This window comes from Punica granatum, chromosome 1, assembly GCF_007655135.1.
Source record: "Punica granatum isolate Tunisia-2019 chromosome 1, ASM765513v2, whole genome shotgun sequence".
NCBI lineage: Eukaryota > Viridiplantae > Streptophyta > Magnoliopsida > Myrtales > Lythraceae > Punica > Punica granatum.
In genome coordinates, this window is record NC_045127.1 from 17,980,812 (window position 1) to 17,994,189 (window position 13,378).

Genomic DNA, 13,378 nt, shown 5'->3' on the forward strand with positions numbered 1-13,378 from the left:
TGATTCAGTTAAACAAATATGTCCCATTTTCAACTGCAAATACCGTATATCAATTTGAGAAATTATTTCGTAAAAAGAATTATAAGTAATTTTACAATAATTGTATTTTTCATACTTCATTTTAACCCATACAACAAACAAGGCACAAGGCAACTTTTTTGGGGCGACCTATAGAACGTCGCTAAAAGTTCGACGCGGTGGGGTTTGGGGTGACCCATAGGTAAACGTCACCTAAAACGTGCTTTAAACGACCCATAAATAAACGTCGGCCACAATAATCACAAAATGATGGCCAGGGGTGACCCACAGATAAACGTCGCCTAAAATACGCTTTAGACAATCCATAGTGTAACGTCGGGCCTAATAGTCACGAAAAGATCAACCAACGTCGAGGTTTGTGGAAACATCGTAACAAGGTTATCCTGAGAAGACTTTTTCTTATCAATCGGAAAGTTTGGTCACCTAAAACCTTAAAACCCTAAAACCGTAAAACCCTTAGGTTAACCTTTTGCCTACTCATGCAGTAACGTCACCCCCTTATACCTATGACATCGTTTATGTGGGTTGTCAAAAGCCAATTATTTCAACTTTTTTGTCGAGCCTACTGTCAAAACATGTCGGCTTGTTGACAGATAGTAATTCATTATATGTCGAGCTGGAACTGAATGGTCCGGAATCCAGTTTATTTAAGCACTCGATCGATAGATTAACAAAATTGCCCATAAGCGTTGTCTCTCTTTCTCTCCTTCTTTTAAAACTCATCGGAAGAACGTATGCACTTGTGCTTGCAGTGTCTGCAATAAGCTTATTAAATTTGTAATAAAATGTTTCACGTATGGCAGACGGTAATCCATTATATGCTTGTACTTGCATCATTTCACAAGGGAATATAGTACTCACATAATATATATATATATATATATATATATATATTATTTCATAATGGAATGAAGTACTGACCGAACTCGCTAAAATTATTTCACTGAGTCAAAGCCTTCCGATGCATAATTTTGATCTCATCCATCGTCTATCATTTGAAGCATAAAATTAAATTATGAACAGCATAATAATATGACAATACATATCGATGCTGGTAAGTTTCCTTCTTGATAGGAAGAAGCCACACTAATACTTCCATAATCAATCCCATTTCTATTTTATCCTATATTACCCACCAGCCCTATCAACGCGTAACTTAATCACTATAACCTAATCATATAACACCATTATTTTACATCACTATCTACCTTTATATCTTTCTAGAATCACCACTTAATAGTTTTTAACCTCCACGCTTTACTTAAGCAATTAAATGGAGAAAAATATGTGTTTCAGTTATTAACAAGATGTTTAAGTTAACAAAAGAATCGATTTCAATAGTGGAATTCCATGAAAATAAAAAGCTTCTCAACTTGTCCAAGAATACAGGCTTAAAAGTAAAAGATGCTCAATTAATTTAAACTCAACATCTCATCTCATCCCTTCCGAGATATCCACATGCATTGATCAACCAATACATCTCCGTACCCACCAAAACATTTATAATAATTTATACATGTCAATCACTCCATTTACTTTCACATATATAACCTAAATCATATCAACTTAGAATATGTTGCAAATCATATCAAACAGTTGACCAATTCAATAAGCCAAGTTCAAGCAAAGGGTGCAAGGAATTCTAAGTACTTCCCTTATTCTAAAATACTAATAAGCAAGATCTTAGTCACACAATCCACCACATAATACCACCATAATGCATGATAAATTCCCAAATCAACTTCATACATACCCTGCTCTCAATCACAACAAGTCAACTTAGCCAAAGAGCATACAGATTTCTATTAGTACGATCCATTTCCACTAAGACATATATATACACACATTAGAAACTTACTAATTCAATCAATAGATTTGCTCCCTGCCTCAAGATTGAATTATTAAGCTCATATGAGTGACCAAACTCATTCCAACAATAGAATAAGACTAACTCCCAATATATCCTACTCAATTTGACATTAATTAGGAAAAAACTAACCAAATTACAGCAACTAAACTTCTCAAAGCTGAACCAAACTAAGATGAATGCAAGGATAGCCATAACTATCCCAAACCTAGTGAATATGAATGTTTAAATCATAGACAATCAACTTACAAATCAATAATTCCAAACTTAGTCTTCTTCCTCTTCTTCTTCTCCAACGTGTCTTCTCAACTTAACTCACTCCTCCCTCCCTCTCTCTCTCTCTCTGTTTTTGCTCTGTTTTTTCTTCGGTTCCAGAACACAGCTACCCCAGCCCAAAACAAAATAAGAAAAAGGAAAAGAGAGAAGTCAATGGCGGTGGATTCTCAGGGAAATATGAGGGGAAAAATGTTTGGCCACGTGGGGCCCTTTGAAACCTCTTTTTCTTCTTCTTCTTCTTCCTTTTTTTTTTAATTCCAGCCACATAAACGTGATATATAATATACATATATAAGTATATGTATGTATATGATTATGTATGCAGTTTTTGAAAAAAATATGACAGGTCTCACAATCTCTCCCACAAATAAAAACTTCGTTCTCGAAATTTGTCTGAGGAACCAAAAAATTTAGAGCATTAAGGGTTATCGCATCCTCATTATGATGTTCCAAAGCCATACTAACAGGAAATACCATCTCTAGTTATTTGAGACGAGGTTTCAGAAAGATCTCAAGACCACAATCTGCCAGGCTGCCACCAGTAAATCTAGAAAACAATATTATACACAACAGGAGGATCGTTGGTTGAAGAAAACACTAACAACAGAGCTAAGCCCAGAAAACCAATGAGGGGTATGCTTCCTCTGTTCTAATGCCATGAGTCATCATCTAATGCAACAAAGATGAGGTATATCAAAAAGAAAAGCTCATGAACCCACAAAATTGTCGATATAGGAAACCTATATATTGAATTGCTAGATTAGAAAGAACTGATTTCAGAGTTTCAGACGTAACATGTCTTGCACTGCCCTTGACCAAAAAAAAAATTGAAATCCAAAAACAACAATCCGTTTCTCTTATTACCCTTCAACATATTTGCCCATTGGGATATCAACAAAAGCTTGTCTCTAATGGTAATCTTAGAGAAGAAAATAGTCAGACGAGTAAAGATTAATTCACTTTCATATATCATATATTTCCCTAAGATTGTCGTTTGTCATCTATCAACATATCAGAATAGTCAACTGGACCCCAGGACCCCAATTCATATATTGATGCTTAAACATTCTTAATCCCACAACTAAACCACGTAAGTTTAAACATTAATACTGCTCAGGCTTAAAAACTATTCTAAGCACATTGAGAAATCAGTTGATCACACCCAACATAGTTGGAACTTATGTTAATTGAGAAAGCGCACTCGATTGATGCGAAGTGTCATGCAAAATCTCAACTCTGAAGGTACTTCAAAAACTGAGCGGACAAACGCCACAAAAACCCAAAGAAACACAAGCACTAGATTTATCGTGCATTCAGCTAAAATTCTCGGCATCAACTTCCATATGCAAATCGGTAACAAGAAGAGTCTCCCCACAAATAGCCAACTAATCCCGCATCAATCCAAATCAATATTTATAGAGACTGGAGTTAAAAACCAAGCATGCTAAAAGACCGCAAGCTACAAGAGAGAGGCATCCATCAAAGCAACTCCAGCCAAAGGAAGAGCTACCCAGAAGACCATACTATTGCCTCTAACATGAAAGAGCCAACAACGACACAAACACCAACAGCAGATAGAGATGAGAAACCTAGAAAGCAACCTGATCAATGCGTGTGCTTTATTGTTTAAGCCCATAAACCATCTGATTAGAAAAGAGAGCAGTGCAACCAACAGATAGATATCGTTCAACCTTTTGCATTCATTGCTGAAGAATGAGAGGCAGCTAATATGGAAAAAAAAACTTCAAACAGGTGTATAATATCCTTAGTCACGTAGTAGGCAGCTAGAATTTTCAAAAAATAAAAGAGTCGCAAAATCGGCAAAGACAAATCCATTACAATTAACCATCATCATCCCGTCACAGCAACTGATCCAATGAAAGAAATTTATCATCTCCAATCTTAAATGACCCCAAGAAACTTTACCAGACTCCAAGTAAACCATGGTGACTCCATCAGCTCCACTGCACCGTAGATATGTAACTAAACATTCCTAATGTTTTGAAAAATCCATAAGAAAAAAATGAAAACACCTGCAAATCTCATCACCCTACACAAACTACTGCTACATAACAGGCCAAAGCAATGACTTGAGATAGAAAAAAAAATCAGTCCAAAATATAAATGTCTGCCGACATACCAATAGATCAATTGGATCCAAATCCCAAAAGAAAAGCTTCCAAAATGCATATGAAGTAAGAAACAACAACAAAGCAGCTGAAGCATCTACAACACAATCATAAGAACAAGCTCCAAGTGGAGGAGAGAGTGACGACAAATACTAAGAGAGTAATTATATATTTAATCATTCAAGGGAAGAAAGTATGCACTCTTTGTATGCCATCATTCTTGTTATCCCCGAAACGCTAGATAAAAGAATCTGTATCATGTGCATAATGCCAAGAATAAACTTCAGGTTGAACTCCAAACATTCGGAACCATCGTGTAATAAACCAAATCAACCGAAGCAAAGAAAGGAGTTGAAATGCCCAAGCCTTTGCCAAAAAGAATAATTATGGACCAATATCTCTATAATTATCAAAAATTTCTCGGGAATCAAGCATTTACTTAAGTTTACAAAATCTCCTAGCCTAAGCTCTGATACCAAAATTGTCACGACCCGAAATTTTAACAAAGTTTCCACTAAATTTTCTGGATATCTATCATCACATAACTATTCACATAAAATTTGCTTTCCATAAACACCAAAAATATATATGTATATATATATATAACCAATCCAGCAAGCTCTCGCATATATATATACATTCCCAAGAGAGCCACATCACTAAACCGACTAAACAAAAGTATCATGTCGTAACATTTTCAAATACATTATATACAAAAAGAATACCTATCAAATAATTAAGGTCCCTACCTAGCTTTCGAGCGGATCCCCGATATCAACAATGGTTCTTTTATGCAGCTAGAAGCTTATCTAGAAAAATATATGCAGGGCAGGAGCTGCATCTCAGTGAGCACTATATTTCAAGTAAAATTATTTACTATTAAGTAATAATTATATTTTTAAACGACCAAGTGTTTATATAGATAACACTAGTATACCCAAGTTCGTCATTTAATTCACTAACACAGCATGTTGTACAATACATACAGATAATTACTAAATTCATTATTAACCAATCAATTATCTTTATAACTATAATATAATATTAGAATTAACCATTAACTTAGCATCGCCTAACAGTCACACCCTGACTAAATCAAGTATCAGCAAACAACACGATTTTTACAGAACAACTTCAGACAATCTTAACAATCATTACATCTCCAGCAATCAAACCAGACAAACAATATATAACAAAATCAATCAATATAGTCATATGGTCGCATTCCCTTACAACAATTTAAGACGGTACCCTGACCCCGCACATCTCATCCAAACCCCTTTTTCTATTCCGCCGGGGTCCAGCGGCCATTCAGACCTCATTTTCTATTCCGCTTGGTCCAGTGGCCATTCGGGCCTCATTTTCTATTTCATCGGGTCCAGCGGCCATTTGGGCCCCATTTTTTATTCCACCGGGTCCAGCGGCCATATGTGCCCCACTTGCTATTCCGCCAGGTCCAGCGGCCCCATGGCTATAATCAAGCAATATTAATATACACAAGCACAATCCAAATCATCAAGCAATGGTATCACATTATCATCACATATGTCATACACAATCAACATACACAATCACACCGCATATCTCAAGTCAAAATGAAACATAAAAGGGCAATACCTCTCAAATTATTCCACACTACATAGCAAGACCGATCCTTTAATCTAACTATCACAATATTCTTCTTAAATAATTTATATAATTATAATACATCATTTCATAAGGGAATAGAGTACTCACATATATATATATATATATATATAAATATATCATTTCACAATGGAATGAAGTACTCACCGAACTCGCTAAAATTATTTCACTGAGTCAAAGCCTTCCGGTGCATGATTTTGATCTCATCCATCGCCTATCATTTGAAGCATAAAATTAAATTATGAATAGCATAATAATATGACCATACATATCGATGCTGGTAATTTTCCTTCTTGATAGGAAGAATCCACACTGATACTTCCATAATCAATCCCATTTCTATTTTATCCTATATTACCCACCAGCCCTATCAACGTGTAACTTAATCACTATAACCTAATCATATAACACCATTATTTTACATCACTATCTACCTTTAGATCTTTCTAGAATCACCACTTAATAGTTTTTAACCTCCACGCTTTGCTTAAGCAATTAAATGGAGAAAAATTTGTGTTTCAATTATTAACAAGATGTATAAGTTAATAAAAGAATTGATTTCAGTAGTGGAATTCCATGAAAAAAAACAGCTTCTCAACTCGTCCAAGAATACAGGCTTAAAAGTAAAAGATGCTCAATCAATTTAAACTTGACATCTCATCTCATCCCTTCCGAGATATCCACATGCATTGATCAACCAATACATCTCCTCACCGACCAAAACATTTATAATAATTTATACATGTCAATCACTCCATTTACTTTCGCATATATAACCTAAATCATATCAACTTAGAATATGTTACAAATCATATCAAACGGTTGACCAATTCAATAAGCCAAGTTCAAGCAAAGGGTGCAAGGAATTCTAAGTACTTCCCTTATTCTAAAATACTAATAAGCAAGAGCTTAGTCACACAATCCACCACATAATATCACCATAATGCATGATAAATTCCCAAATCAACTTCATACATACCCTGCTCTCAATCACAACAAGTCAACTTAGCCAAAGAGCATACATATTTCTATTAATACGATCCATTTCCACTAAGACATAAATATGCATTAGAAACTTACTAATTCAATCAAGAGATTAGCTCCCCGCCTCAAGACTGAATTATTAAGCTCATATGAGTGACCAAACTCATTCCAACAATAGAATAAGACTAACTCCCAATATATCCTACTCAATATGACATTAATTAGGAGAAAACTAACCAAATTACAGCAACTAAACTTCTCAAACCTGAACCAAACTGAGATGAATGCAAGGATAGCCATAACTATGCCAAACCCAATGAATATGAATATTTAAATCATAGGCAATCAACTTACAAATCAATAATTCCAAACTTAGTCTTCTTCATCTTCTTCTTTTCCAATGTGTCTTCTCAACTCAACTCACTCCTCCCTCCCTCTCTCTCTTTCTCTCTCTCTCTCTCTCTCTCTCTCTCTCTCTCTGTTTTTGCTCTGTTTCTTCTTCGGTTCCAAAACACAGCTACCCCAGCCCAAAACAAAGTAAGAAAAAGGAAAAGAGAGAGGTCAATGGCGGTGGATTCTCAGGGAAATATGAGGGGAAGAATGTTTGGCCATGTGAGGCCCTTTGAAACCTCTTTTTCTTTTTCTTTTTTATTTTATTCCAGCCACATAAACGTGATATATAATATACATAGATAAGTATATGTATGTATATGATTATGTATGTAGGTTTTAGGAAAAAAAAATGACAGGTCTCACAGCCTTCTCCTCATTACATCTTAGTTTGTTATAAAAAAAACTCATCTACCGTCAAAGAAACCTATTTTTCAGTTCCTTGTAATAATAAAGTTACTTAATTTATGAGATCTATGATACTAAATTATGTAGAACCATTTACAGTAATTTGATCATGGTAGTTCTTCAAGTTTGTGAAATATTATGTAGTCTTTTGATGTCATTATGATACCTAGTTTCTTTACTAATGATAAATTATTTCTTTGTGCTTATCAATTAAGTACACATAAATACATAAATGTGTCTCTGTGTATATTTCCAAAAATATAACAAATATACGTGTTTTCACGAATACATGAATAAATTTTACAAAGTGTGAAACAATTACTCAATCATACCTTTTTCAATGCATATAGTAGGTAAGTATATGCTTATAGTCTTGATTATATTAGTAAAATTTATTTGAAAGCATTAAAAGATAGTGTTCACGTGCAATGCATTTGCATTTCTACAAGTCTATTTAAAATTATATGGTACTTAAAATGATTTTATAAATATATAAATGATCCTGAAAAAATTTTCATCCCTTGAAGAATCTTGAGTAAAGGGGCTGGGGAGACTGAGGTTATACCTTCGGAAGGCTCGACTCATTAAGTTGTCATTTCAGGGGTTTTCGTGAGTACTTTCTTCTATCGTAAAATGATAATATATATATATATGTATATATATATGTATGGTTATAGAGGTGATCGTGGTTGAATGATTGCGGAACATAGTTGATGTGCATGCTGAGTATGATTGTGATTGTTGGACTATAGCCATGGGACTGCTGGACCCGGCGGATTATAAAAGGGGCCTGATCGGCTGCCGAACTCGGCGGAATATAAATAGGGACTTAATCGGCCGCTGGACCCGGCGGAATACAAATAGGGGCCTGATTGGCCGCTGGACCAGCGGAATATAAATGAAGGTCAACTTTTACCGCCTGAGGTTAATGGGCGGCCCCCGCTGATGAAATATGATATGTGAATGAACATATAATTTCTTTGAAGTATGCGGGGTCACGGTACCGTCAGAACTTGTCGCAAGGCAATGCGACCCCATGGTTATATTATTGTTGTTTGGATTTGGTTGCCATATGAGTTGTGTGAAAGTATGATCTTGGTATTGGATTCTATATCTGGTGGAATATGTACATAAATAGATATATGATTGATTGTGGTGAATTGTGATGTTAACATATTAGTTCATTTTACGTTGGAATATAGTACTTACTGAGATACAGTTCACCCCCTGCATACATTTTTCCAGATGAGCTAGAAGCTAGACTAGCCGCACAGGAGGACTTTTGGATAACGGGGATCAGCGCGAAGGATTTTTGGCAAGTAGGCCCACCCATAGAATAGGTAGCAAGTTCTTGTAAAATGTTATAGTTATGTTACGACCTAAAACTTTCGTTTAGTTGTGTTGCGAGATGGTTGCGACTGAGTACTCTCTTGAGCGTTTTATGCATATATCAGAATTAGTTAGGTAGTCATATGTTTGTATAGAGCTTGCTGGGTTGGTTTAATGTGTTGGGAGTTATGGAAACAGATTATACATATATGAGTTGCATAAATGACAATGGATATTAAGGAATAGAGAGGAAACTCTGCTATATGTTTCGGGTCGTGACAGCCCGTTAAGATCCACGAGCAACACGGCTCATGTATCATGAGTAATAGCTGTGTTTACTTGATGGCTAAGTATATGAAAGATATACTTTCCTATTTAATTTATCCTTAACTATTGGGAATATATTGAAAATCTCTCCAAATTAGGCAACAAATATATCTCCAACTATATATAAATACCAAGGTATGACACCAATTTACAATTTACGCCCTAATTGCTCTTGTACGGCCCAAACTGACTTAAGCGTCGAAGAAGAAAATCGGGACACCACTCCGATCTTCCCCTTTTGCAGGTTGTTCGAGGCATATTCATGGAGTTCATCGGCTATTGGAGAAGATCAGTATCAGCGAGAACTCATGTGGATTTCATATGACTAATTGTGGACTTTCTAGGTCGGTAACAAATAGTATTCATCTTTTTATATTAATAATTTGGAAAAACATTCGACAAAATTTTTTCTTTTATTTTTATGAAAATTTATATTTTAAAATCTAGCTATTCGAGATCTCACTTATACTCAATGTCACAATTAAGCTGACCAAGTTAATAATTTGATCACTATTTGGTGCACTTAATAATAATATGCACTTTTCTAATGAGAAAAACTAATATGCATGTCATTGTAACACTTTCGGCCACTTATGAAATCCGACGGCAAAGTAATTACCTAATACATACATTCACTCGTATATAATACGGTAATTACACCTCACCTTATTGTATATGTAAGGATTTCTTCGCTGTAATTTTCCAATCCTTTATGCACCACCAAATATTTCCGATGCCTGTACTCTAATTTATAATTTTCTTTTGTCATGCTATCAAGTGTGCTGAGAGTTGTCCCACATCCAAATATTGAATAAGAATCCATGAGTTTATAAAAAATTGGGTACCGCAACTTATAAGCTCGAGATTTTAGGTTGAAAATGGGACCAATAGTTTGTGGGCTCACACCATCGAAGGCAGCCAAAGTTGTTGGCACACTTATAATTGAAAAAAAATGTTCAAGGTGGCACATAGAGACTTTGACTTCAACTGAGATATGACAATGATGTTAATTCTCCTGAACTCTCAATCTTTTTGTATTTCTCTCTATCATTCACACACATGTCTGCAGCAGAAAGAATCCGCAGAATTTGCAGTTAGAAAAACTGAACAGAGGGAGAGGAGAACAAGGGATGAAAACTGAGAGAGAGAAGAAAACTTCATTAATTTTCACCACAATACATCATTGACTCTTTCCTACATATATAGACACAAAGCAATCTATAACTGCCACTTAACACAGACTAATAACTGCCACATTAACACCTGTCTCGCATTCCTAAAAGCTAGGAACTTAAACTAAACATAAAAGGACACATAACACATAACAAAACAAGAGATAACTGTCATCTTGTCTGATCCAAACCACATCAGTACAGCAACTCTGATACAATCTCCAACAATAAATGATCGCACAGGAAAATGAAAACTTAGTTCTTTAACATCACATTCGAAAGGACATAACAACACAATGCACTCAGTCGTTGATCAGTTGCTGTCTCTCTCTGGCAACATATCATATACGATCATCAAAAGCGTGGTTTTGCCACAAGAATGAGTTCCTCTACGCGGTGCATTGTGATACCAAACACTTCGGTCATGTCCAGATCTTCGGGCTTAACACCCGAGGGAAGCTCCCAATCAAAACTATGAAGAAGCTGAGTTAAAGCAAGCTCAACAGTGGCTGCTCCGAAAGTAACAGCCGGGCAAATTCTTCTACCGGTGCCAAATGGTATCAGCTCGTAGTCCTGCCCTTTGTAGTCGATCGGGCAGTCGAGGAATCTCTCCGGCTTAAATTCCTCAGGATTTTCCCATGCCTCAGGGTCTCTTCCGATAGACCATGCATTGATGAAGAACCGAGTTTTTGCTGGAATTCTATACCCCTCTACAGCAATTTCTTCCGTTGACTCTCTTGGGACTAAGACCGGAGCAGGAGGGTGAAGTCGGAAGACCTCTTTAATTACTGCCTTCAGATAGGGCATATGAGGAAGGTCAGTGTCTAGTACGAACTTCCTCTCCCCGACAATGCTTCGGACTTCATTTGTGGCTCGGTCCATGGCTTTCCTGTTCAATATGAGCTCCGTCATCGCCCAGTCAAGGGCGATGAAGCTTGTATCAGTTCCTGCAGCAAACATATCCTGCAAGAAATAAGTGTTACATCGTCTCCTTTTGATATTAGCTTAGTCATTCAGATAAGTTAGCCAATAGCTTTTGATACACGGTATCAGAGCATGTCTTTGTCTCATAATTAGTTAGGCACGTTCATGGGCAATATTTATCAAATCAAGTGCTCAAAAGTAAGCCAATACAAAAAGAAAGGGGGAGAGGCTGAGGGTCGAGGAGAAACAAGTCCAGGATATATGGAGAGATGTTATAGACTAAACGGGGAAAGCCCGACCCAAAAGAGAGATGTTATAGACTCCCGACCTAAAAGACTAGTCTATTAGGTAGGAGAGCCCATTATACTTTGCAATTGGTTCACTCCATAACAAGAGAGGATTAAGAGCCAATTGGATCGATTTATCCATTCTATCCTACCCTCCTTCCTAGTGATCCTGACCGATCCTTCCTGACTCATCTAACTATCTTTTAAGCATAGATGATCTCGTAAGGTTCAGAATCCGGCTTGTCTTCCACTTGCTTGTCTGCAGCCTCAGCTTCAGATAGGTTTGTAGAAGTTAGAAGCAAGACAAGGAAGGAAAGAATTTAACTAACCATGATTATGGCTTTAACGTTATCCATTGTAAGAGGCGTTTCCGCCAAAGAGCCTTCCTTCTGTATTTCGAGCAAAACGTCAACAAGATCCTTGTGGTCATCTTTCCTTGATCCATCAAATACACGATTACTATGTTCACTTAGTATCCTGTCGAAGAGCTCATCAAAGCGTCTGGAAGTGTCCTGCAGTCTCCTTGTCATGCCCGTGAATCTGTGTATGAACTCCTCCAGGGACGGGAAGAAATCTCCTATGCTGAACCCGCCAACGAGCTCCTGATACTCCTGAAGCATATCCTGAAACCCGAGCGAATCATAATCCCCACCTCCAGAGAAATCCCGTCCGAACGCGACCCTGCAAAGAACATCGTTTGCATAAAGCCCAAGAATCTTTGTCAGGTTCACACTCCCGGAACATGAGGATTCCTGGATCCTGTCAACCATTCGGGCGACTTCCTCTTCCCTGACAGGCCTGAATGATTGAACCCTCTTGGCACTGAGCAGCTCAAGAATGCAGATCTTCCTTATTTGTCTCCAGTAGGCCCCGTAGGGCGAGAAGACTATATCAGTGCTGTCATAAAAGATATACTTGGCTGCGAAGAGTCGCGGGCGGCTCGACAGCACGAGGTCATAGGTTCTCATAACTTCTTTGGTCATTCTAGCAGAGGAAATGACCACAGTCGGAACCCAGCCGAGCTGCAGGGAAATGATGGGCCCATATTTCTTTGCGAGACTGTGGAGGGATAGGTGAGGTAAGTTCCCAAGCTGGTGGAGATTCCCGACGAGCGGTAGCTTAGGAGGGCCGGGGGGGAGTTTTCGCTTTCTATAACATTCTGTGAAGGCATAATTCAGCAATATCACGAGCAAGATGGTCGGGAAAAGCAGAATCATAGGCCGGGATTCGTCGGGCTGCGGCCACTGAAGGAGAGCCATTGGACTGCGGGTGTGCTGGTTTTTTTTTGGGGGGTGGCGGCGGCAGGGGAGTAGATTCCTCTTTGATATATTAATTAATGACAAATTATGGATCGAATAAAAAAAATCTCGGCAAAAGAATCGTTTCCATCGCACGTTTTTGGAGTATCCACTTGTGGAAATACGTGTGTGTCCAATTGACTACAGTAACAAGTCTGCTTCATCAACTCGTCAATGCGTGTTTGGAAAGGTGTGAAAAAAGATGAGGTTGCAGTCCTATTCTTAGAAATGTTCCAAAGAGACAAGGAAAAACATGCCCGTTGCTATTTGTCTAATTACCAAATTGACATGCTGCCCAGCT

The 13,378-nt window shown here is 37.3% G+C and overlaps 1 protein-coding gene across 1 annotated transcript; it reads right to left on the reverse strand.

Moving 5' to 3' along the window:
* Positions 1 to 10,534: 10,534 nt before the first annotated feature.
* LOC116192083 (cytochrome P450 71A1-like) lies at positions 10,535 to 13,123 on the reverse strand. The gene is made up of 2 exons (XM_031520509.1): positions 12,109 to 13,123; positions 10,535 to 11,531 (listed from the first exon to the last, which is right to left on the reverse strand). The coding sequence occupies exons 1-2, from the start codon at positions 13,036 to 13,038 to the stop codon at positions 10,923 to 10,925; spliced, it is 1,539 nt and encodes a 512-aa protein (XP_031376369.1). The 5' UTR covers positions 13,039 to 13,123; the 3' UTR covers positions 10,535 to 10,922.
* Between the last annotated feature and the right edge of the window lie 255 nt (positions 13,124 to 13,378).